At 40.5% G+C, this 26,741-nt stretch overlaps 2 protein-coding genes across 2 annotated transcripts in view; one reads left to right on the top strand and one right to left on the bottom strand.

Annotated features, from left to right (window-relative positions):
* Positions 1-244: 244 nt before the first annotated feature.
* LOC101858113 (ribonuclease P protein subunit p20) lies at positions 245-14,860 on the bottom strand. Its single transcript, XM_005100903.3, has 3 exons — positions 14,588-14,860; positions 6,570-6,681; positions 245-1,491 (listed from the first exon to the last, which is right to left on the bottom strand). Exons 2-3 carry the CDS (start codon positions 6,629-6,631, stop codon positions 1,122-1,124), a joined length of 432 nt encoding a protein of 143 aa, XP_005100960.1. The 5' UTR covers positions 6,632-6,681; positions 14,588-14,860; the 3' UTR covers positions 245-1,121.
* Positions 14,861-15,455: 595 nt separating this feature from the next.
* Positions 15,456-26,741, top strand: part of LOC101857884 (zinc finger protein 729) — a gene marked incomplete in the record, with an annotated part of 19,886 nt that continues 8,600 nt past the window's right edge. Inside the window, 3 exon segments of the mRNA XM_005100902.3 lie at positions 15,456-20,290; positions 20,861-20,997; positions 24,960-25,185. Coding sequence (XP_005100959.2) covers positions 15,997-20,290; positions 20,861-20,997; positions 24,960-25,185 — 4,657 coding nt within the window.

Below are 26,741 nucleotides of genomic sequence, written 5' to 3'. Positions count from 1 at the left end.
ATGAAAATATTAAAACCCAACAAGGTTCAACGCAGCCCCAGTGGGCCCAGGTTATAAAACAGGATCCCCAGGGCCCATGTGATGTTCCTGTTATAGCTGAATCCTATTACAGTAGTGGATCCAGTTTATGTCCACTGTAACTAATGATTAATGAATGGAATCATTTCTATGACATGATAGAAATATACGTTCCCTGCCTGTTCATCAGTTGTTGCTCCTTTTTTTTAAAGCAATATTTTTTTTTCTTCATCTTTATCTTTCTTTTTGTTTAAGGCTTATCTTAGTTTTAGTCTAATAGAGGTTGACTACACATCATTTGACATGCATGGGTTAAAAAGTTATTATTATAATGACAACGGCATTTAATGGTGCACATCCATAATATAATCCACAGCATGCTCTCTATGCTTTACAACTTTCCATATATATTCAAATAGTGAACAGAGTAGGGAAAAGGAACACTCATAGTCATGCATCTGTCGTAGATCTAGCACTCAGTGTCTCTATTTCATTCAGTCATTTATTCCCGTTACAAGTCTCACCAGTCCATGGGAAGACATTGTGACTATGTAGTGCCACACCAAGGTCACACAAAGTCACTGATTGGAAAATTTGCGCCAACATCAAAGTGCATCCAGTTTAACCCCCCCCCCCCCCCCCCCCCCCTGCACATACAGTATCAAACATCATAAAAATTAAAATGAGTACACAATCAAATTTAGCCTACAGTGTAGGTGACATCTCTGCACATAGCCTTGTTGGATGTTGCTTTGCTTCATTTGCTATTTTTCTGCTTTCTTGTCTATTTGCTTTAGGATTTTGTCGATGGTTAGACCACTGCTATAGACAAGCATGTCTGTCCGAATACGTGCTTAAAGATAACTTTCTCACAATTTTTACAAAAGATCAGATCGGACACTGAGATTTACTTTAAGCCTGCTGCTACAGCCGATATCCTGTTAGTACAAAAACTGTTTTTTGGGGGGGTTTTAATTCAGAAACAGACTAAACTTGAAGTTGATTTTTTTTTTTCTCAACCTAACAGATTTCATTTTTGCTTACTGAGTAATAAATAATTTACGAACTAATAAAAGTACAACAAATGAAGTGACAGGCTATTGCTAAGACTTTCCACTAGACATCTGAGCAGCTTGCGCCTCACTCCTTTTCTGGTCAGTATCTTCCATTTCCCTGTAGACCCGAATGTGTATTGCCGAGTTACTGCGGGTTGAGGATTTTGCCTCACCTCCATCCGTCTCCGGAATAAGATCGTCTGTGAGATCTACTGTGGAAGTTTGCACACATAACTTAACGGTACCGACACCTTTGTTCTTGAGCTGTAACGCCAAGTTGATAGCTCTGTTAACAGCTTTGCCCAGTCCGTGAATGATGACCTCATTGCCCTGGTCAAGAAGTTTCTGGCACTTGGCTTCTTGGGCCTTGAAGTTGGTTTTCTCCGAGACGTACACATCATTAAATCGAAGAGGAAACCTGAAATATTGTACGCCACTTTTACAATTTTCCTTCCGCTTTAAAAACAACACACACTATTTTTTATGACACAAACTGACATCAAAACTCCAGTAATTCAGAATCTATTCACCCTAGCCCATGAGGGAAAAATCAGCAGCGAAGGAACCGCTTCCTATACAGTAGTCTCCGCCTAAGATCCCGGTGCTCGGGAGCAAGGAAATGCGGGATCTAAGGCGAACCGGGATCTTAACCGATGAACCCAGGGAAGAATCTATGGAGACCCATATTAAGGCTCACAATCGGTAAAACGGTCTGCCTCCACCCTACAATGAACTGGCGTGACCCCTTGGTGGGTTTATGACTTATGGCGGGCAAACAGTGGTTAACCTTGATGACCTAACACAGTGTATAGTGGGATGAGGCGTGCCATTTTCACTTATTATCCTATCATGAGTCTCAAGATCTACGCTTATCCAGTTGCCCCTCCTCTTTACCTGTCAAAAATGTATGGCTTTCCATCTCTGACCGAGTCCCCCCCCCCCCTCCAAACCGCCTTTGTCGTTACAGACCATTACGTTGTGAACGCACCAATTAAAATTCAGTCTGTCTCGCAAATTCGGGAGAAGAGACAACTGCTGCAATGGTCAAGGAAGAGTTCACGGTTCGATGTGATCCCGCCTGGAGAGAACGTGTAGGCCCTACCTACCCAGCGAGTGATGTAAGTTTAGGGGGCGAGCTCAGGTGTGAGTGCGATATGTGAGGAAAACAAACGTGTCGGTCAGTTCACACCCCGGTGTGATCCCGTCTGGGGCAAACATTGTATCGCTTCATCGAGTTTTACAACGTGTATGTGATCACATTCACAATAGTGGCTGATCTTTGACACGACGGACAGTTTATTGATCTCAACTTTTCACTCTTGGTTGATCGGCTGTCCCGCCCGGGTTTTTGTTTAGCAAATTATGATCTGAAATGCGGGATCTTAGCCGAATGTAGACCATCAGAGCGGGATCTTAGGGGTGACTTTTGTATAGTAAAAATTCTGTTTTCCTAAAACAGCGGGATCTTAAGCGAACCGGGATCGTAAGCGGAGGGATCTTAGGCGGAGACTACTGTAGTAAGCAATAGGTAAATTTGTTCACATTTCTTTCTTATTTTTCCAAATTGCTTATTTAGCATATGATACTGTACCTTATGTATCTGAAGTGTTCACAAATACAGTCGAACCTGCCTTAACGGAAACCTGTCTTAACGGAATCTCCCCGCTCCCCCCTTGATACATTCCTCTTTAATTACCTGTATAAAACGGAAACCTGTCCAACGTGGACACGGAAAGAAAAATCTGCTCCCTTCCGAGGGTTTCACCTGTCTAAGACTGAAAATGCTTTGCCCACACAGCCCTGATTTAAAACAAAACTCACAAATTTGGTTCCGCCCGCTCTAAACTTAACGCTATGGCCATGCCGCAGGGCGAGAAAGGGGAGTAGGGGTGCAATTTGGGGGTAGATGTTACCCCATCATGTGAGCCCTGAGCGATGCAGATGGTCAGTGTAGTGTGATTGTGAAATCTCACAACTGCCCGTGAGAGTGCTCGAGTAGCGAGCCTCTACATAAACTTTCCTGGGTCCAGAAGCCAGAGGTGTGAAATTAGATTGACCAATGCCTGCCGCCCTGATCGTACGGCCAGCCGAGAAAGAGTTCCTCGAATCCTTGTTACAATGATGGCAGTGAAGGGTGGCATTGGTGGGTGGGGTTAAGGGTGGAAGAAAAGGAGATATTCAAACGTTTCCGTTTTTAATAGGTGAAACAGTGGTCCTATGAAAGGCAAGCACTGGTGGTAATTGAATAAGTAAGACTGACGCATGTTATTATCAGACAGGATAGCAATTGAGAGGTGTGAAGTTTTGACCACTGCTTGCTAATCCGACAAGCCATTCTTGATCCGACCGGCTGGGCCTTGGAACCTTCCCCAACCCCCCAACCTCAATATCCCCCTAAATTCCCTTGTCAAAGACGGAACATGTCTAAGACCTAATTTTTTTCTGGCTCCCTTGCGATTCCGTCTTACACAGGTTCGACTGTATTTCATTCTTTCACACTCTACCAGTACTTTATATCTTAGTTGATGAAAGAGCTGTGAATGTAAAAGACTTACAAATTCAGTTCATTTTTCCTTAACACTTCCGTCCCTAGCCATTTTTTGTGCACTCCCAAACCCCAGTCCCAGCCAATGCAGCAGTATTTCAGAAAAAGAAGCATGCATTCTAAAAACTGATGTATCTTAGTAATGTCGTTTAGATAATAACATATAACAATGTTTAAAGGTAAATGAACAAATATTGTGAAAATTAAAGTTTAATTAGGTTCACTAATTTCGAAAACTGCGCAAATTCGGTATCTCCGGAAACTGAAAATATACACTCTTGGGGCGGTGGGAGGTACAAGCGCTGCTGAAAATGTACATGCATGGGGCTGGAAGGGTTGGTTATCATCAGTAGGCCTTCTGTGAATGGGGGACTCTCGTGGCCAAGAGGCTACCGTGTCCACCTCTCATTCAATATGTCGCGGATAGCAACGGAAATTGTTCTTCTCTGAAATTGTCTCCTTAACCCTTTTTCCTGCTGTCTAGCAATGCTTTCGTTTGCTTTCGTCTCCACTTTCTTCCCCCACCCCCTCACCTCCTTTGCCCTCCTCCTCTGGGCTCCTGACTCTTTCTGCAGCCTTTTTACTGCTACTGTCTGGCTCCTGCTTCTGTCTTTCAGCCACACCCCTGATCTTATAGTAGGAAAAATCTATACCTAGCCTTCTAGGACAAGGGCGAAAAATCTCAAAGGTCCCATGTGTGCAAGTTGCACACGTTAAATATTCCTTGGTGGTCCAAAATCAATAAGAGTAGGCTTCGGCCGCCACCCATGCAAAATTCAAAATTTCCTACCAACTGATAATGTTCAGTGGGTCCTGTGTGCTCATATGACCTTATGCAGTTGCGAGCGCCGTAAAACACTTACCCAAAAAAAAAAAATTATTAAAAAATACTTTGAATATAATGTCACTGTCACAAGAAATAAGAACTCCACAGTTGTTGGGGGTTTTTTTTAACTCAGCCTGTAAAGCAAGGTCAAATGACCTGTCTTGTTTACAATGTATACACAACCTATTGCTGATATTTTAAGACAATATGGCATGAATTACCATCTTTATGCTGATGACACTCAAATTTATAAGTCTATTGATTTCGATCAAATACCACTTTTAGTCGACTCTACTGAACAATGTACTAGAGATATAAAAATATGGATGACCAGCAATAAATTGAAACTAAATGATGACAAGACGGAAATAATGTTGAATGGAAATACAAAAGCCATGAAAAATCTCCCAGAGCTACAAATTGATATTAATAACCATACTATTCGTTCAAAAAGAAGTCTTAAAAATCTAGGGGTTCAGTTGGATTATGATATGTCTATGTCCTCCCAAATTAGCCAGCTCAGCAAAAGTATTTACTTTCAGCTTAAGAAAATTGGCAGTGTACGAAATTATTTAACTAAAGCAGCAGCCAAGACACTTGTAACAACACTCATTTTATCAAAGTTAGATTACTGTAATGCTATTTTGCCCGGTTTGACATCCGAAAAACTATCAAAGTTACAAGTACTCCAAAACCAAGCAGCAAAATTAATAGTGAAACAAAAGAAATCAGCGCGCGTAACACCAATTCTGAAAGAACTACACTGGCTGCCAATAAAAGAAAGGATTAAATACAAAACTGCCGTTCTTTGTTTTAAATGTATAAATGATAGTGCACCTTTTTATCTGAAAACATTCCTGGAATTATATCATCCAACTAGAGCCCTTAGATCAGCCTCTGATAATCTAATTCTTAAAATTACAAAACAAAATTACAAAACATACGGCGAGCGTTCCTTTTTATTCTTTGGTCCCCAGGTATGGAACGAACTCCCATATAAAATAAGATCTGCCCCAACAATTTCCATTTTCAAAAATCAGCTGAAGCATTTTTTATTCACAAAAGCATACCTGTCTTAATGATGTACTGTGATATATATATGCATGTGTACGCCAGACTGTGAGACTGAAGAAATAGCGTGTGAGAATGAGAGAGAGAAAAAGAGAGAGAGAGATAGGGAGAGAAAAGAGAGAGAGATAGAGGGAGAGAGAAAGAGAGAGAAAGAGAGAGAGAGTGAGAGAGAGTGAGAGAGAGAGAGAGAGAGAGAGAGAGAGAGATGGAGAGAGAGAGAGAGAGAGAGAGAGGGAGAGAGAGAGAGAGAGAGAGAGAGAGAGAGAGAGAGAGAGAGAGAGAGAATGGAAATGTTTTTCTATCTGTATAGAATTAATGTTTTAATGAATGTTTCTAGTTACTCACGTTTCAACTTTATTGTGACCGTTCGTGGGTTTTTATTGCATTGGTTTTTTTTAGTGAACACATTTTCAACCTCACTGCGAGACTATTTTTCTCATATAGAATTTTACACATATGCATTTATATTATATGTATAATACGTTGTTTTATGTACGCACTTGTCGATTAATTTTTAATATGTTATGTCTTTTTCTTTGTAATGCGCATTGAACATCTTTTAGAAAATGGAAATGCGCTGTATAAATGCTATTTATTATTATTATTAAATGAAGTCATTCACTTTTCTAGTGACAACATTAGGAAACATTATTGCCATTCTTAATCTTAATTACCTCACTTAACAGAAGAGAAGATTAATGGGATAAGAAAATGATGAAAATACATTCTACTGAATTGACCCTCCATCCCATTCTTCAAAACTTGTTAACAGTGCAGCCTCTCTATAACGACCTTCCATATAACGACATCCTCTGTATACAGCGACATGGTGTCCAGTTCTCGATTTTTTCCTTATATATCATTAGTAATTTTTGGTTGCCTCTTTATAACGACAACTCTCTATAAAAACATTTTTTTCTGGTCTTGACGATGTCGTTAAAGAGAGGCTGAACTATAATTGTAATTAACATTAAACCCAATTTTTACAGCTGAACTCTACTAAGCCCATGATTCCCAGCTTTTCTCACTGTCTCTTACATAAGATCATTCATACCTTGGTGGCAGACGCTTCCTCAGAGTGTATTCTTCTTCATCAATAGAGGTGTCTGCCTGCATGGCTGCTGTCAGTGTTAATAATGAAGATTATTTGTTCCAGCACCATTGACCTGATGGAAAGGACACATGATTATCAACATAATATAAATAGATTTTGGCACTAATTTATTTTTCGGCAATAGTTACTTCAATAACAAGATACAGAAAATAGTGCATTTTACCCTTGACCTTTAACCACAGCAAAATTATAGATTAGCTGTAAACTCATTCAATCAAAAGTCTGGTGAGTAAGCATGTATATATATTACAGTAGGGCACGTAAAATTCAAACGTGTTGGGAATTTGCAAAATGTGTTTGACTTATTCATAATTCAGGTAAACTGATAAAATGATAAAGGATATAGAAAAAATCAAAGGTAGTACAGTGGGTGTCGCATTCAACGAGGTTACATTCAACGAAAAGTCAGCTCCAACGAGGTAATCCTTAATCCCCGATTTTTTCCTCTATATCTCTTTGTATGTACGTCAGCTCCAACGAGGTTGCAAACAGACCTAAGTCGCTTTCAACGAGGTCGCGATAACCAAATAAAAGCAATTAGAGGCCTCAAAAGCGAAGAATTTTTCTCCTTTCTCTCCATCTCACGCGAAGCACAAGACCCATCATCAATTCTGAACATATTGTATTGCTAGCTCTAGTGTGCCTCGTGATATAGCGCCCCAAAGCCATGAGGATGGGCGAGGGTTGACCTACGGCAGGGATGGGAGGGGGTGGGTGGGAACGCGATGCGGGCTGTGCGAAACTGGATGAACTGTGGATGGGTAGATCTATGTCTAGATCGAGACCTTCATTATTTCGATTTTCTTTTCTTCCCCTGATCAGATAATCCGAGCCGCCACCTTTACTTTATGTAGACATCTAGGCCTAGATGTGAGAGGGTATGTTTCCGCATGAGAAGTGTTCCGGAAAAAAAAAAAATTTTCATGCAGAAATGACGGCCAGCACACAGCTCAAACACGCGCATACGGATGCTGTTTGAGATTTTTACCATCAGGGGGGACAACAGTTTTAATTACTGGTATTAGTACATCGTATACATGTACTATAATAACTTGTCCCCTTTCTTTACTTTAGCCTTAGTCACATTCAACGAGAGGTCGGATCCAACGAGGACAACAAGCCGGTCCTGGCAACCTCATTGAATGCGACACCCACTGTAATTGTGACTGTTCAATGGTTAGAAAGTAAATCTCTAACAAATTTAGTGTGGCACATTTGATTTTCCACACAGTTGTGGGTTTTTTTGTGATGCTGTGTCTCATTTTGAACTTGTCCAATCATTTTGCGGTGGATGTTAAGTCAAGGGCACGTTCCTTTGCAATTTCATCTGCTTTTGTCATCAAGATGAGACCACAGATAGGAAGAGACATGACACATGCTGCTATAACCATTGAAAGAACACTAGCTCAATGTTTGCAAATTAGGCAAAGTTTGCTCGCTTTCTGTAAAGTTGAAATCCAATGCTGGCGTTTTCAATTTTATCTCCATTTTTAAAATAAAGTTATATGGAAAGCATTGAAATAGGTATACCAAATCTCTTGCAAATTTCTGACTTAGTGCAGGATTCCTTGTCAATCACTGCTACAATCTGATTTTGTTACTAAGAGCAAATAATGATAGAGAGTCTATGATGGCTATCCTCCAATTCATCCATGTCATTAGAAGAAGTCGGAACCAGAGAAACTTATTTTAGGCTGACTAGCTTGGCTGTAAGTAATGACAATGATTAGTTTAGTTTGCCAAATCAAAGCCCTGTAAATGTAATGAACATCATCAAAGCTTTCCCATAAGTTTGAAAAACCAACTCATGACTTTCAGCTCTTTATACGTTCTTCTTGTTCTATCAGATGGATACACCCCAATAGACCTGACTTTTATCTTTGTATGCCTCAGGTTCTTCGTTTATTTGGTAGCCTATTCAATGGCAGTTTGGCATATCAACATTAATTGCACCATCATTTTTCATCAAATTATTTGACACATGCAGTCACATACAGGCACAAATATAAATTTAACTTATAACACATAAATGTTTTGATTCTTTCAAGTTTGGTCTCAATGCACAATGTAATGAGGAGAAGCATGTGGTGTTGAAGCGGCATTCAAATATTTACACTTTCCAGACATTTATTTATATAACTTAGTATTGTCCTTCCACCAAAAAAAAAAAAATTGTTAAAAAGATAATAACCATTCAATAACTGAGACTCATTCATTCAGTTCCATCACAGCCTATAAGGTGGCCATCAGCCACTTGGCTGCAGCCTTCTACCTACATCATCCCTACAATGTGCACAAGAAAGTACTATTCATTATACTAAAGTACACAGTATAAATAGCCAATCATCTTATAAAATCAAATGTGAGGCATAATTGTGGAATCCGGCGCTCATCAAAGTAATGAAATCCGAGAAATCAGCATTTTTCTGTCAGTTTGGACATTTTTTTTTGAATTTTTGTTTTTTGGCTCAACACCTTGCATGTCAATTCAAAAACATTTTTATACATGGATTTTATGGAAAAAAGTTGATCAAAGGCACAAAAAATGTAAATGTGCAAGTTCCATGGATTCTTAACCCTAGAAGCGCTCAGCGTTTCACCAGAAGTAACCCGCAAAAATGCCCCACGGCCACGGCCGATCGGTTGTAAACATGGGGCTTTGGTGGGGGGGGGGGGGGGGATCAACTGAGATACCCGAGATTTATACACCTGCTACTGAAAAATACCATTTACGGCTCAACAGATGATATAAAACCATATATTTTCTTAAAGCTAATAGAATGAGCCATTCAAAAATGATCAGCGATCAAATAAATACAAACAAAGGGCAAAACGCGATAAACTCAACAATTAGTACATCAGCACCGCGAAACAAGTGATAACACATAGCATGTAGTCGCTCAGCTGGACGGCGTCACTTTATCGATCGATATCTTGGCCAAGAGACGCTCTACGAGGTCAAGATAACTTGCAAAGTCATTGGTCACTATTTATAAGTTTGACCTGTAATTTACCACGTCATTTTCCATTGAAAAAAGTCTGCGTCTTATTATGTCCTTTATATAGGGCCTACGCGCTTCTCAGTCGATTCCCGGGTAGCCCGGCTCATGCCCTTATATAGGGTCTGCACGCTTCCAGGATTAAGCTATGGAAGTCACCAAACTTTGGTGGCCATTTTCTCGCTAATTTTACTTCTAAAACCAAGCGACCCCACCTCTTTCAATCGCAAATATCTTGACTTCTATTCAAGATAAATGGATATTTTTTTCATCGAAAGCAAGGCAAATGAATAATCTTTAAGAAGACACCAATAACTCCATACGCCCAAAAATTGACGAGCGCCTAATTACACTGCGTCGTGACACAATATGAAGAAGGACTTTGGCCTTGGTTGTACAAAGTCGTAGTCTGAACTTACTTTCATCACTGTGCTGAAAAAAAAGGCCACCTTTATTCTCACCCCGGCTGAGAATAGCACAGGCGAGCCTTTTGGCTATTCTCACCCGGTGTGCGTTCACCGTTATAGCCTAGGCAACCAGTGTAGCGTTCACCCTGAACCACAGAATTCTACACTGTGATAACAGAATTGTAGAATTCTGTGCCGTGAACAAACTTTCCAGCGCTCTTGTGTTACTACTGTTAGCCTAAAAGCGTTGCAATTTTGTCTGTGTTCAGTGGAGAGAGAGAAAGAAAGAGAGAGGAGTAGCGCGAGAATTCCCGGCAAAACAAAATGGCGACCCGTGTAGTTCGGCTCGATTCGGAAAGTTAAATAGCCGTAGCATCTTTGTAGACGACCAAATTAATTTACTTAAAATTGTGTTTTAACATCATTTTTTAACTTTGTTTTGGTCAATTTGATCGTCCACACCGATAGACAGTATTCAGAAAGAGACAGAGAGAGAGAGAGAGAGAGAGGCGAGGAGTAGATCTTGTGAGAACTTCTGGGCAAAACAAAATGGCGACCCCTGTAGTTCGGCTCGATTCGAAAAGTGAAATAGTCATAGCATCTTTGTAGACAACCAAATTAGCTTACTTTTGTGCTCTAACATCATTTTTTCTTTGCTTTTGTCAATTTGATCATCCAAACCGATAGAGAGTATTCTGAAATTAGGAAAAACAGGTCTCGTTTCACACTGGGTGAGAATAGCCAACGCTGGCAAGTCTCACCCGCGGAGAGAGGTCAATCGTATTTTTATTCTCACCCCGGGGTGAGGATAGCCACTTCCGAAAAAAAAACTGTCATTATCATATAATTTATAGCGAATAGGGACTATTGCCATTGTTGTAGATAGACATTATTACTCGTTGTATTGAATTGTAACGTTATTGTCTTGTTACTGTCACACACTTGAAGTTTCTTTGACACGCAGTACTGGACAGCAAATAATAATAGGCCTGCACTATTTCTCCGAATGCTCGGGAAAATAAAGCAGGGCACTATTTCTCCGAACGTTCGGGAAAATAAAGCTGGGCACTATTTCTCCGAACACTTTGAAATCACATCCTTTTCAACAAATTTCGAAGATCTTTAATTATATGATAGGCCTACCAAAGATTGTTCGTATACAATAAGGTTCAATAGGTCCAAAAAATTTCCGCAGTAAATATTTATATAAAGAAATGCTACAGTTTCAAACAGTTTTTCGCTACAGGTATGACATGTTGCCTAAGAAGGATGCTTCTCTTAAACTTAATGTGTTGTGTTCACTCATGTGCTGTCTAGATCTAGATCTAGTCTAGATCTATGGAGTGGAGGGTTATTGATAACGACACATAGAACTAGCATCTCTTCGTTTGTCGTGGCCGCGACCAATCAATCGTGGCTCGATTTTTTGGTCTCCGAATCGGGGAAAAAAAGTCACACAAAAAAAGAAACCGAACTTCTTTACTTTTGAAAGAAAGTTCATTTAGCTTCACTTCGTCTCTTTCTCACTTGTTGTCACCACATTGATTTGTTGAATACATTACAGTTATATATACAATTTGTATTGCTGTTCCTCTTTTATTTTTCCCTCTTTGTGGTGTTTTATTTTGTTGGTGTGTAATTTTTTTTCTTGTTATTGTTCTGATGTGTTGTTTTTCTATAAATGTTTTTTTGTTGGGGAAAAGGGAGGGGCAGGATGTTGTAAAGTGTAACTTTTAATTTGATGTTCCTATCTTCATTAGATTCTAAATATATATAGATTTAAATAAGTTATGTTAGAGCGTTCCATCAAAACCGATTACATGTACCGACACTGGCAGGCCCCTTGTGTGATTCCATAATTTACATGCAATATCCTGTACTTTTTTTTTTTAATTACGCACATTTACGGTTAAAACAGCCAATCTTCTTCGGACAGGTGGACACACGCCCTTATTTGTTAATTTTTGTGATTGTTTATGGGCTGTTCTGTTTTTTTATTTCATTCTGTTGTGAAACCTTTCTTTTTCATGTTCACGTTTTTGAAAATTGAAATAGATCTCTAGACCCAAAAATTTGCTCCTTCCCAGACCTTGCAGAGTGGCAGAATCAGTCCAGGGCAAAATCAACTTTACTAGTCAACTAGTCGACAGTCGACTGTGAGCCCAAGATCGACGCTGTGACCCTCATCTTCCAGTCGCTCGTGACTCTCGACTCTCGACTCTCGGTTACATAGCCTTGTCTTGATCAAGACCAACCTCCCCTGCCTGTCAACGTTGGTGGTGGGTGCAGCGAAGTTAGAGCTAGCCAATAAAAAAAAAAGTTTTGATCAAGACTTAGGCCCGTGTGTGTGTGTGTGGGTGTGTGAGAGAGAGTGTGTGTGTGTGTGTGTGTGTGTGTGTGTGTGTGTGTGTGTGTGTGTGTGTGTGTGTGTGTGTGTGTGTGTGTGTGTGTGCGCGCGAGGCGAGGCTGGCTGGCCTGCAGCGTCGCAGTGCAGTGCTGGCGCGCCAGTCGCAGTCACCGTCACAGGAACAATTACTGTAAAACTAATGATTGCTGTCTTGGCTGTCTTCCGTTATTTTGTCAGCTTCACTGTAATATTATAGCATTCGTTCAAATTCCAAGAGATGTGCAAAAACACACATAAATAATTATAATATAATATATTATGAGATCAAAACACTTGATTACACATAAATATGCAGGTTATAGATCTAGATCTAGATCTAGATCTATGAATTATTTTTAAGCTCAATTCTGATTTTTAAAACGAAGTAATATTAAATAAATTTTGCGCAGAAACAAACTTTTAAAGGCTAACAGTAACCCCACAACGTTTGTTTCCCGAAGCCGTAAGTCAAAAAGCTAAATTTAGAAGTAGTCAGCCCAAAACCTATGACCTCTTAGGCTGTAAGAGCACAGGAAGTCATAGCTTCACTCTATGTAAAGTCAAGGTGAGAGTCACAGTCACAGTCGACTTTTAGAGTTTGACGAAAGGAAGTGGCTATTCTCACCCGGGGTGAGAATAAAAATACGATCTACCTCTTACCCCGGGTGAGACTTGCCAGCGTAGGCTATTCCCACCCGGTGTGAAACAAGACCTGTTTTTCCTCATTTTGGAATACTGTCTATCGGTGTGGATGATCGAATTGATAAAAGCCAAGAAAAAATTACGTTATAGCACAAAAGTAAGCTAATTTGATCGTCTTCAAAGATGCTATGGCTATTTCACTTTTCGAATCGAGCCGAACTACGGGGGTCGCCATTTTGTTTTGCCCGCAAGTTCTCGCAAGATCTACTCCTCCCCTCTCTCTCTCTCTGTATACTGTCTATCGGTGTGGACGATCAAATTGACCAAAACAAAGTTTAAAAATGATGTTAAAAAACAAAACTAAATTAATTTGGTTGTGTAGAAAGATGCTACGACTATTTAACTTTCTGAATCGAGCTGAACTACACAGGTCGCCATTTTGTTTTGCCCGGAAGTTCTCATGCTACAACTCTCTCTCTCTCTTTCTCTCTCTCCACTGCCCACAGACAAAATTGCACGCCTTTAAGCTAACACTAACAGTAGAAATAGATCTAGAACATTTGTTCACAGCACAGAATTCTATAATTCTGTTATCACAGTAGTGTAGAATTCTGTGGTTCAGGGTAAACGCTTCACTGGTTGGCCTAGGCTATAACGGTGAACGCCCACCGGGTGAGAATAGCCAAAAGACTCGCCTGCGCTATTCTCACCCGGGGTGAGAATAGTGGTGGCCTTGACGAAAACGTTGAGTCAACGTTCCAACTTTCTTAATCGCCGACTTTGCCCTTGCTTAGGCAGAATAAAAGTTGACGCTGAACTCTCGCAAATGGGCAAAAAATCACGAGACCGGAAGCCAGAGACCGTTCGGAGAAATAAAGATCGGCACTATTTTTCCGAACGTTCGGAGAAAAATAGTCACTTCGATAAAATAATATAGATCTAGATCTAGATCTGGTATTTTTTTACTTTCCCTCCCGCCTCATACTCAGCTACCAGTTGTCTATTTTCTGCTAAATATTGATACGCTGAACAAGAATATCAACTTCATTTCCGTCGCAAATTAATAGTTTTTTAAATATTTGATTGTTTCTAACCGAGATCGACGTGCTTTGGACCAATCGGGGGATTCAAGGGGGGCCTGCCCCACTGGGGTAAAAGAAAATCTGGGGGGTTACAGGGCGGGCATGCCCCCCTGTTTTTACCTATAATTTGATATTTTACAGTTAGATTTGAAGTTGTCTTGAAAATAATTGATTTGCGACAGTTTTAGTGGCTTTATGTGTGATCTGCAGCAAACAGGACTGTAGTTTGACCCCTGAAGCAGCGCATCTGTGTGCGGGAGTGAAAGTAAGAAATTACCCTAGTCTATGGTGAGAAGCAACAAGTTGCAAGTGATAGCAAATAGAGTGTTGAAAATATTGCTAACAAAAGACTCACATTTGAGCTTAATTCAGAATGTAACCAAGCACAAACGTATCAATCTCATTAATTATATAGATCTAGATCTAGATTCACTTTACTTACCGCAGGCTATTCAGAAGTCAGAAATGACAACAAGACAAACCACACCAGGCACACGCGAACGTTTGTGTTGTGTACAACAAAACAGTGTATGGGGTTTGTATTGTACTCTCTAGCAGTTTACGTTTCAAAATTGCGGTCGTTATTGAAAATGAATAAATATTATTATATCTAACAATTAATTAGGTAGCACAACCACAAAGATAAAAATCTAGATCTAGAAACATCTAGATCTAGATCTATACTCGTCAATTTGAAGACATAGAAATGATAGTAAACGGTTTAAAGCTATTTTAAAGTGTGTTTCAAAGGAGACAGAAAATGGAAAAAGGGACTGGAACTACAAAGGAATTGTGTGCGTGCGCGTCTCTGCATGTAGACATGAGTGTGATATGTACACACCTAGGCTTCCTAAGTCGAAGCCTAGGTACACACGTCATTGCAAAAACACTCGTACTTTATGTCCCTTCAACACAATTCGGAAAGGGAAGACAGGCTGCTTGAACTTTGCCTGTCATGACCAATTATGGTGTTGATAGGCCTATGGATAGGCCTACAATGTCACCGTAGGCTAGGCAGAATTAAGAAGATGCTCGATTTAAAAAAAACCCAACTATGTATAAAGTAATAGAATTTAATCGAACTTACATTCCACGTGCGATGGTGAAATACCTATATCAATAGACCAGAAGAAGGAGAAGAAGAAGAAGAAGAAGAAGAAGAAGAAGAAGAAGAAGAAGAAGAAGAAGAAGAAGAAGAAGAAGAAGAAGAAGTGTAGCAAATGAAAAAGAAAAAAAGACGGGGGGGGGGGGGGGCAACGGAATCCCCAAGAAGAATTTCAGAGACTGAACAGAGAAAACCGTTATCAACTTTTCAGTTACAGAGTGGATTGATAATCTTTGTTTAAGTTAAGAAAAGGGGTGGGGGGGGGGCAGATATCGTCAGAGAAATAATTATAGGCCTATTTTTTAAGAGTCTCTAACAAAGATAGTACAAGGTCTTGTACTATCTTTGTCTCTAATAACTAATATCGCATCAGCCTTCAAAGCTGCGTTCATTCAGCCCGGTTGCCAGCTTGCGGCGCAAAGAAGCCTGGATTTGTGAGGAATAAATTTCTAGGCTAGTTGCGCAAATCACGTGGACAGCCGGTACCATCGTTTCTCTTCCGGTGATCGGAGCACACTGATGACTGAAGTCTGATTTCCAGTTTCCAGTGTTACTTTTATGTCAATACTGTGGACTCATCAGAATTGTTTGTTATCTTATATAATATTATGCGGTTCTGATAATATAGCCCTTCATATTCGGGGTTCTGAAGATGTAGCTTCTGCAACATGACTGCGCTATCGTGATCACGGTTTTGTGCGCCCGGGCGCCTACTTTGCAAAATTTCTGTGTACGCGAAAAACAAAATGGCGGATGTCAACAAACATTGTGACAACCAAACTGGACAGGGAAGCACAGATTCTGACCGTATATCTGAAGAGTTAAAGTCTGCTGCTAGTGCTCTTTTAGAGTTGCTAAAGAATAAAAATGTTAATACTACTGATTTGTCGTCTGTTAAGGAGATTCACGAATTAGCAAACTTACTGAGCCAGTCAAATCGAGGCATCGAACCAACCGGAGAAAACAAATCGAAAGTAGACATTCCAGGCTTTTCAGCTACCTCTGAAGACAGTAGTCATGGTTTCGGTTGCAAAATACTTGATCACTGCATACCTGACGTCCAAGTAACAATGGGTCAAGATCATGATACGGACAGTCTGTTGTCCGATACTTTGACGTCTAAAGTACAGAGTGAGAAAAGTAAAAGCAGTGTTGAATTGAGAGATCAAATTTCTGCAGAGGATGAGGATATGGTTCATGCTCTGACTGAGACTTATGAGGTGCCCCACAACATTGTGAGTGCAAAAGTCTTAACATCGGATCAATGGGAAGGGGGTGATGACAAAAATTGTGTGGAAAAAATCAAAATAGAAGAAGACATGAATCCATCAACTTCCATGGACTTGGACGCAATGGTTGTGAAAGTCAATAGTTCATCTTCCGGAAACACCAGTTATGCCATACTCGAATTAGGTTCTTCTCGCATGGCCATAGAAAATATGAATGTTATCTCAGAAAATGTTTTGATACAGGATATAAAAACAGAAAATGAGACTGTTTCAGGGGTTAATCTTTTGGAAGAACATTTAGATGGTGATCATGTGTTGACCAAGACCAAGTTCATGATGAAATCTTGGAACAAGAAGCAAGATGGAGAAGGGAAACCTCACCACTGCAGGCTCTGTGGGCTAAGATATCAAAAGAAATGTGCCTTGAAACGCCATATGATTTGGAAGCACCAGGAGTACTTAACAGCTCAAGGTTTATTTGACAAACTAAAAGACTTGGAAACAGTGTCAACTGGTCAGTGTTTCAAAAACATGGAGTCAAGCCTTCACACAGAAAGTAAAAACAAATATGTTTGTCCGCTTTGTGGTAAACTATTTAAGCAGCAGACATATCTTAAGGCTCACTTTTTGATGCATATTCAAGACACACCATATTTCTGTAAATTTTGTCGCAAATGTTTTAAAACGGATGTAATGTTAAGTGATCACATGATGGAACTACATGCTTCACAATTCAAGATGAAAAGGAAAAAGTCTACTCATGATGGATCTGCAGACATTAGAACATCCATGAGTTTGAAATGTTCTGAATGTGACAAGACATTTAGTAGCAAAAAATCACTTGAATTTCATCTTGAAATCCACAAAGACAAGAAACACTATGCTTGTAAGCTTTGTGACAAAACATTTTTGCAACATCGGATTTATGACCTCAAGAGACATATAAGACAAACACATGGGAAATTGGAAGTTGAAAGACATATCCTTTACTTGGATTCAAGTTCATTGCAAGATGTCAGCTATAAAAATGAACCCGGTGAGCGAAGAAAAGAAGGTTCTTTGAGAAAAAATAAAAAAGATTCTAAGTCGTCCCAGATATTGTTCAAGTGTCCATACTGTCCAAAAGTCAGTAAATATTCTGGCAATTTAAAGTATCATATGGAAATTCATACCAATGACAGAAAGTATTCTTGCAAAATATGTGGTAAAGCATTCTTATCACACCGAAAGAATGATCTTCAGCGGCATATAAAACAAACTCATGGGATAGCAGAAAATGCAGAGAAGTATATGAAATATTTAGCTGTGAAGAAGGGAGATTCTGCATCATCTGCTGATCATCAAAGTAAAGGAGAGCTTTTCACTATCTCTGAAGGGGGTGTGGAGATACCTAAGAAGAGAGGGAAGCCGAGTAAGCTTGTCGGTTGTGAAATCTGTGGAGATGTCTTCAAGAACAAAGCTGAGCTTCAAGTACATGCTTTGGAACAACATGAAGAGCACTACACATGTGTTCCCAAGGTGGAGGCTCTAGATCATGACTCAAATATCACCTCCATAATCATCGATGATCCTTTTGCAGGTCCAAGTGGGTCCTCGTCTGTTGATGGCAGTCAAGTGCTTCCACACGATGTCCCGCCTTCTGTTGTTGCAAACGTTGAGGATGTCAACAGTGTTTTGTCATCCCTCCCATACCACAGTTGTGATGGTGATCAAGTTAAAACTGTCGTGAAAAGAAGTGGTCCAGGCGATGACAGCAAAATGTACAAATGCCCACTTTGTCCCAAAGTGATGAAATATGCTTACAGCCTGAAGTACCACATGAACGTTCATGAAAATGCAAAAGGTTTTGCTTGCAGACTATGTAATAAGACTTTCCTTACACATAAAAAATATGATTTGAAAAGACACATCAAATACACACATCATGTTACAGAAGTAGAAAAATACATCATATCAGCTGACAGCTTATCACATAGGAACCTCATTTTAAAGCAAAAACAGCTTCATGTTTCAGCAGCTCATGAAAAAGACAAAAAAGCAGGAGACGTTGGTATCAGTGAACAAAAACAAGATCGGAGAAAGCAAGTTAAGAATGTGCGAAAATCTAAGAGAATCACTGCAAGAAAAAGCAAGGAAATTCAAGAAGACGACGTCAGCATTAATATAATTGAAATTTCAAGCCAGAATGCATGCACTACTGACGCAGTAAATTCTAATGAGACGGAATATGAGTGTCCTGTTTGTAAAGAACTATTTCATGGTGAAGTCCAGTTTAAAAAACATGTTGGGTCACACAAGAGCAAGAAATATGTTTGCCACTTATGCAACAAGTCATACGACAATATTAAAGTGTTGAGAAGTCACATCAAACAGACTCATGTTGTCGGAAACAGTGACCTGATTAATGAAGCTATTGATCTCTATTGCAGTAATTGTGGACAACAGTTCTTTAGCTCTCAAGATCTAGAGAGACATTATCTTCGTAGAGACTGTGCAATGTTAGGGAAAAAGCAGCAGTCACAGAACAGAAACTTGAGGAAAGCTGAAGTGGAATCTGTATATGAAAGAAACGAAAGTACCCTAGAAACGAACGGGATTCCAACAGGCTCAGATACTCACTTTGAGTCAGTCGTCGGGAAGGATATTGGGAGGGCTCGGAGAAAGCCTCCTGTGTTGAAGTCTGTTTACATATGTTTCTATTGCAAAAAAGATTGTCTAACCAAAAAATACCTCGTGCAGCACCTGTGGACACATGAAAGAACCAAAAGATACAGGTGCAAACTATGTGATATGAGTTTCAATCGTATATTTGAATTGACAATGCATATGTCTGATTCTCATGAAAATGAACAAATACCAATTGATGAGCTGTCAGAAGCAGGACAAAAACATGTATGTTCCTTATGTGGGGAGTCTTTCAAGAACAGATATATTCTGAAAAATCATTATGTCATTCACAATGGTACGAAGACTAACAAATGCAAGATTTGTGATAAGATGTTCACTCGTTACTCTGATGTGAAACGACATATACGGCAGATGCATGACAGGCAAGAGAATATAAGGGACCTTGATGAGTTTGTTGAAAGAATGACAGTGGAAGACGCCACCAGTGCTTCAGTTAGTAATGAGCATGTTGGTTTTGGTGGTATGACTGGAACATTGCCTGTAAATTGCTCCTTTTCTGACGAAACTCAAAATAATTCTGCTAATTTTGGGGAACCAGAAGGACTAACATTGCCTGAGCATATAAGTATCACAGAAGAAAATACTGACAGAGAACTCAGTGTTCCGCTTAGCTGTGATGTTTGCCAAAGTGAGTTCTCATCTGTAAATGCACTGCAAATGCATAGGTTAGTTCATGTGCTCCCCGAGCGAGAAAAATGCGAGTTCTGTGACAAAAGCTTCTTCCACTTAGACAGGCACATATGGGAAATGCACGAAGATGAAGTGACTGCAAAGTCAAAAGAGGACTCAAATGCTGTCACAGAGCACGGTGAATCGTGCCGCTCTTCTGACTTCAGCTGTGAATTGTACCTGTGCGTTTTGTGTGGAAATGAGACCAGTGAGCCGAGAAGTGAGAGTGGAGCCTGCTCGAGCTGCAGTCTTCTCGCGCATCAGAATGTTTCAGAAGTTCAGATGCCACACTATTGCTGTAGCATTTGTGGACTCAAGGTTATGGACGCAGACACTCTGCAGCGTCATCTTGCCAGCCATGAAGAAGATAAAGAGAGACCACATAAATGTGACCAGTGTGAAAAGGCGTTCAAAACAAAGAGGGCTTGGGAACTACACGTTATTGACCATTCAAGTAAGGCTGAAGTTTTAAAGTTCTGTTTTGGAAAAATGTTAAGAACTTCAGGATTTTTAAATATGTGTATTGATTTATTTATTTTTTTACGGTAAGGTCATTTAGTGTGCTTTAGTATTGTTTCCAATTTTTATCATTTTGCATTAACAAAATGGTCTGAATCAAGTTGAATTTGAGGTTTTAATCTTCCTGATTTTATATAGAGTGCCAAATGATTCTCTTGATCCAAAATGTCATACTGAATGATAAATAAATGTTTGTTTGGTAAGGAAGTCATTGGTTTCTCATTAGTTGATGGTTCTGTTTGAAATAAGTATGATGAGTATGCCTTTTTTTGGACAAATAACATCTTTACTCTCAAATTTTTATGCTGTGGCCAGAAATAACAACACTCTCCTCCTCCCCCCACCCTCCCTCCCCACCTTTCATTTTAACACAACTTAACAACTTTTGAAAAGCTCGTTGTATGAGGGGCAGTGAATATTTCACTCACTGACGAAGATTTATTGCCTATCAGACACTTTCAGCCACTCTCTCATTACTTGTTTCTTTTTCTCTTACTCCCTTTAGATTCCAAGGACTGCTACTGCTGTGAGGAATGTGGGCTGACATTTTCCTGCCTTTACAAAGTGCGAAGGCATCGACATAGTGTGCATCAGAAACACAAGCCAAAAGCTACTCATTTTTCCTGCCATATTTGCCTTTTTGTGAGTTTCTTGGGTTTAAGCTCAATCATTGAGTCAATGTCTCATATTGGGGGTTTTTTTCTAGATACTTTGATCTTATAGAATACTAGTTACATTAGATATACGCTGACTTCAGTGCTTGAAATGGGTGAATCTTGTACTATTTAAATCACTTTGCAGATCATTACTTTTCACCAAGGCATACACTTGTAAGGCTGGTGAAACAATTCTTTTGAACTATCATTTTCATTCAGCCGTGCAGTCCTGGCATTGAAAAGAATAGGACTGACGTGGTGCTAACGTGTCGTAGGAGGCGTCTAAATGGCGAAACCAGGTAGTGACTCCGGAAACAGAGTCATCCTCCCTCCAGGTTGGGGGTTGAGTCACGAGGCTAACAACCTCTCTCGTACAAAAAAACTTGTTACAGAAACACATACAAGCAAAAACCATTATCTCTGCTTGGCTGGTCTTGGATTTTCTCCGAACGGAGAGTTTATGATGCGAGCGAAGCAGTGAAAGCCGAAAGGAAGCTGCTGGGCTGAAGCCTCCACCATCATCCAAGTCCAAGTATCTCCGGATTGGATCGTGGAACGTTAGGACCCTTTATGAGGCTGGAAAAACTGCACAGGTCCTCTAAGAAATGCACCGATACCATCCTCACATATTGGGAGTCAGCGAGACCCGCTTGAACCAGTCTTGACAGAAGCGAATGAAAGAGGGGGAGCTTTTCATTTATCCAGGAAACGACAGGGAAGGAGTAGGGATAATCATAGCCAAAACAGCGCAAAAGCCATTTAGGGGCTGGGAAGCGCACGGTCCAAGAATCATCATGGCCTCATTTGGAACTAAAAAAGAACTCAAAGAAAGAGATGGTAGGAAGAAGGTCATAAACATGAACATCATACAAGTTTATACCCTAACCAATGGTGCAGAAGTGGAGAATAAAGATGACTTCTGCAACCGCCTGCAGAGTGTGATCGACAAACTTCCAGGTAAGGACATCAACATTGTCATGGGAGACCTAAATGCAAAGATAGGTTCGGACAATCGTCACTGTGAGGAAATCATGGGCAGACATGGATTAGGAGAGGCAAATGACAATGGAGAAAGATTCCAAAACTTTTGTGCATTCAACAGCTCGGTTATTGGAGGAACAATCTTTCCACATAAAAGAATAAATAAGGACACTTGGGTCTCCCCGAATGGAACAGCGGAAAACCAGATCGATCATTTTTGCATTTCCCGAAAGTTTAGACGCTCACTGGAGGACGTCCGAGTCTTACGAGGAGCAGATGTCGCATCAGACAACCATTTGATCCTTGGAAAAATGAAACTGAAACTGAGAAGGTATGCACAAATCACAACTGGAAGTCGCCAAAGGTATGAAGTGAGCCTTCTGAAAGATCCAGTGAAGCAGAATGAATTCAAGTTGGAACTGAAAAACAGATTTCAAGCCCTTCAAGATCTGGATGACTGTGAAGTAAATGAACACTGGGACAAGATAAAAGAAGCAGTAAATGCAACTTGCCAGAGCATCCTAGGACCCAAAGTCAACACCAGGAATGAATGGATTCCACAGGACTCTCTAGACGAAATCAAAAAAAGAAGAGAGCTGAAGGCCCAAGTCCAACAACTGCCGTACCCGAACTGAGAAACTCGCGGCACAACAAGAGTACACCGAAGTAAACCGGGAGGTAAAGAATTCCACCAAGAAGGACAAGAATACCGACCTGAATGGCCTAGCCGAAAAGGCAGAGAAAGCAGCAACAGACGGGTACTTGAGGATTGTACACCAGACAACAAAGACTCTTTCAGGTAGGTTCAGCAAGCCCACTCTACCAGTGAAAGACAAAGAGGGAAAGACTATCTTCAACCCAGAGGGGCAACTGAACCGATGGAGAGAACACTTTGATCAACTATTGAACAGACCACCTCCAGAAAACCAACCAGAAATTCTTCCAGCCAGAAATGACCTCCCAATTGCTACGGAACCACCTTCGAGAGAGGAAATTGCTGCAGCTATAACAGCTCTGAAGTCCCACAAGGCAGCTGGCCCCGACCATATACCACCGGAAGCCATTAAGGCAGATAAAGATACATCAGTGGAAATTCTCTATACTCTATTCGAAAAGGTTTGGCAAGCAGAGAAAATACCATCAGACTGAAAGGAAGGCCATCGAATCAAGCTGCCAAAGAATGATCATTGTTGAGCAATCGCTTAAATGGAATTCACCACTAGTGGTCAACTTCATTGATTATAAAAAGGCATTTGACAGTGTGGACAGGGAAACTCTGGAAACTCATGCGGCATTATGGAATACCTGACAAAATCGTCAAGCTTGTGAAGACCACCTATGATGGAACAAACTGCGAAGTCTTCCACGAAGGACAACTCTCACAAATGTTTCAGGTACAGACAGGAGTACGAAAAGGATACCTGCTCTCACCTTTTCTCTTCATTCTTGCTATTGACTGGATCATGAAGTAAGCCACCGGAGGCAAGCTCAATGGAATACAGTGGATCCCTTGGCAGCAGCTGGACGACTTGGACTTCGCCGATGACCTTGCACTGCTCTCTCACACACATGCTCAGATGCAAGAAACGACCAAGGAACTCAACAGCCTGTCAAGGAGTGTTGGCCTACGTATACACCCGGGCAAGTCGAAAGTAGTGAAGCTAGGAAAAGTGTCAAGCCCTGCTGTGACAGTGAAAGACAACCCCCTAGAAGAAGTGGACTCCTTTACATACTTTGGAAGTGTCATCGATGGTTAAAGTGGAACTGGGGCAGATGTAAAAGCAAGAACCGCCAAGGCAAGGTCAGCATTCAAGCAATTATCAAAAGTCTGGAAAGCAAGCAACATCTCACTGCACACTAAGATTCGACTCTTTAATTCCAATGTCAAGTCTGTGCTCCTCTACGGCTGCGAAACTTGGAAGACAACAAAGACAGTGCTGAATAAAGTCCAGACTTTCATCAACAGATGTTTGAAGAGTATCCTAAGAATTAAGTGGCAGAGTAGAATAAGAAATGAAGAGTTATGGGAAAGGACAGGACAAAAGGATATAGAAGTAAATATAGGACTAAGAAAGTGACGTTGGATGGGACACACCTTCAGAAAGCCCAGCAGAAACATCGCAAGAGTCACTGCAATGGAACCCACAGGGAGCACGAGGCAGGGGTAGGCCACGAGAGACATGGAGGAGATGTGTGGAAAGGGACATGAGAGAGATGAAGCTCACTTGGAACGAGCTAGGAAGGATGGCCCTGGATAGAGATAAATGGAAGGAGCGTGTATGTGGCCTATACCCTGCCAGGGGTGAAAGGCATTGATGATTGATGATGATCATTTTCATTTACAAGTGTTTCTCTGATAATGTGTCAAATGTTATTGATATTGTAAGGTGCTTTTGAAAGTGAGAGTAGAAGAACTCCATCATCATCATCATCATCATCATTGTAAACGGCAGAGAATTTTAAAAAATTGGGTTCAGTGGGGGCTGTTTCATGTTTCTTTTTCTCTGAATGCGACTGTATTTTACCTCTGAGAAAAAATTAATTACACTGTCTTTTTTTTTTTATTCAGTATGATAGCCCATCATAAATTTATGTTCTTGCTGGCACTTGAGATAGCAGGTCTCTTCAACTTATGCCTTGAGATTTGGTCAGCAGTATTTTTTCTTTCTACTACCATATAGGCAGTTTGCTTCTCTCACTGAGTTTGATAAACGAAATAAATGTTGAAAGGGGTTGCTGCCATTTGTTGGTGATTGCTAACTACTGTGCTCTACTATTATTGTTGCCTAATACATATAATTGTAATTTTGTTGTGTGTAGGTGAGTTGAACAATTTATTGCTGTGTTGTTGGTTTAACAGGATGTGCATGTGTTTCTCTGATTTTATTGATCTGAAATTCATTTGTTATTAAGTAGTTATATTGGTCTAGTCTCAAATTTTTGTAATTTTACTTTTTTTTAAAATAGAAATCAAAATCAAGTGAGCATCTTTGGGATCACCTGGACATTCACAGCAGTAATGATGAGTTGGTTTGTCCCTTCTGTGACAAAGTTTTCATGGGACCCGGTGAGCTGGCTGTGCATGGTCGGAATGTGCACGCTGGCAGTGACAGGCAGTTCAGCTGTCCCAGGTGTCACTTTGTTACGGAGGAGAAGTATCTCTTGGAGAAACATATGAGAGTCATGCATCCAGGTAGGCCTACGTTTTTATTCAGGTTTGAGTCATTTTTATTTGTCTACTAATGCTTTAACAGAGATGCCAACCAGTACGATTTTACGTATTTTAGTACGATTTTTGGCCGAAAATACGCGAATACGACTTTTCATGAAAAAATACGCATCCTGGAATGCAAAAAATCCAAGATTCAGCTTGGGCGAGTAATCCTAATTATCTGAAGTCCCATCTTTTGTCAAAATAGTATCAGTATCGCAGAACTGGAATATTTGAAAACCAAGTCCGATGTGGTCAGTAAGTTCATTTTTGTCGGTCGCGATCGTGATATTATATTATTCGTTCAGCGTTTCCCCATCTGGGAGTACGTTTCACTTTCACGCGAATAGGCAGCTATGGCAGCAGGCGGAAGTGTATGTGACACCGAGGCTCGATCGGGAAAATCAAGATCTACTTTCGCTTTCGTTACCACCGAGAAGTTTGCCAGCAGTTGTCTGATAACGCAACATTTGTGACATGCAGGCTGTGCAGTATAAACGCAATGTCGCCGTGCAAATAAAATGTACTAAATACTCGGACTCGCCGCTGTGCTGTCACTTGTGGAGAAAAAAAAAGAAAAGAAAATACAAGCGTCGACTGTCGTCCGATTTTTAGATTGTCTGGCTCGCCATCGTGACTGGTCACTGAACCTGCTCGCTTTCGCACCATAAATAAATGCTTCATCGTGTGAATAAAGACCGTCTTTGGTGGGAGTAACGACGTTGCGAAGTATTTGACTACGGAATAGGGTAGGAGGTTATTGATTTTTGGGGGGTTTAGGATACTATTGAGGGGGGGGGGGGTTAAGGCAATACCAGAGGACAAAAACTTGGAAGCACATTTCAGAACTTTGATTACAGCTTTCTGCAAAACGCGCGTTGGTGCAGGCCGTGTGCGGAATAGGGACCCTTCATACTTTGGGTGCTTTTTCGGTAGTTCCCACCCCCCCTTATTGAGCCTGACCTACATCTAGATTCTAGATCTATACGTTTGATTCACGGCAAGGTAAGATATCAAACCTAACAACTGCAAAACATTAAATTGTTGTAAAATTCAGAAGGGCATGCCCCCCTGAAACCCCCCACCTTATTTTGAATAGGTCAGGGGGGCACCTGAAACCCCTTCTCTCTTGGGCCAAAACCGGCAAATAACAATTGCGGGGTGGGAACTACTGGAAAAGCGCCATACTTTGCAAGTCTGTGTTATTGAAATAAAGTTTTCGCGTTTCATTGGATGGGTGATAGTAAATTATACCTTCTTGGATGGGTGATAGTAAATTATACCTACAGTGTATGTTGTAGCTTTCTGTTCAAGACTGGCAGATTTTCAGTGTCATTGCATCTTGCCTTACCACAGTTGTTACAACTCTTCACTGTGCATGGGTCTACTTTAGCCTTTCGAGTTATTACTTTTCTCGGAGTTTGAGCAATAATTTAAGTCTGTCAGTTCATGACATGAATCGTGACACCCAGACTGGTTTTTGATAGTAAAAATTCTTGTTCTAGGCCCTTCCAAACTCTCAAAGCAGGATTTTTTAA

Source organism: Aplysia californica, unplaced genomic scaffold (genome assembly GCF_000002075.1).
Source record: "Aplysia californica isolate F4 #8 unplaced genomic scaffold, AplCal3.0 scaffold00264, whole genome shotgun sequence".
In the NCBI taxonomy this organism is placed as follows: Eukaryota; Metazoa; Mollusca; class Gastropoda; order Aplysiida; family Aplysiidae; genus Aplysia; species Aplysia californica.
The sequence above is the reverse complement of the archived record's forward strand: the minus strand, read 5'-3'. Positions and strand labels throughout refer to the sequence as shown.

Coding starts and splice junctions, on each gene's coding strand:
- LOC101858113 (XM_005100903.3), bottom strand. CDS start 6,631: ATGCAGGCAGACACCTCTATTGATGAAGAAGAATACACTCTGAGGAAG. Junction 1,492..6,569: donor AGGAAGCGTCTGCCACCAAG/GTATGAATGATC, acceptor ACAATATTTCAG/GTTTCCTCTTCGATTTAATG.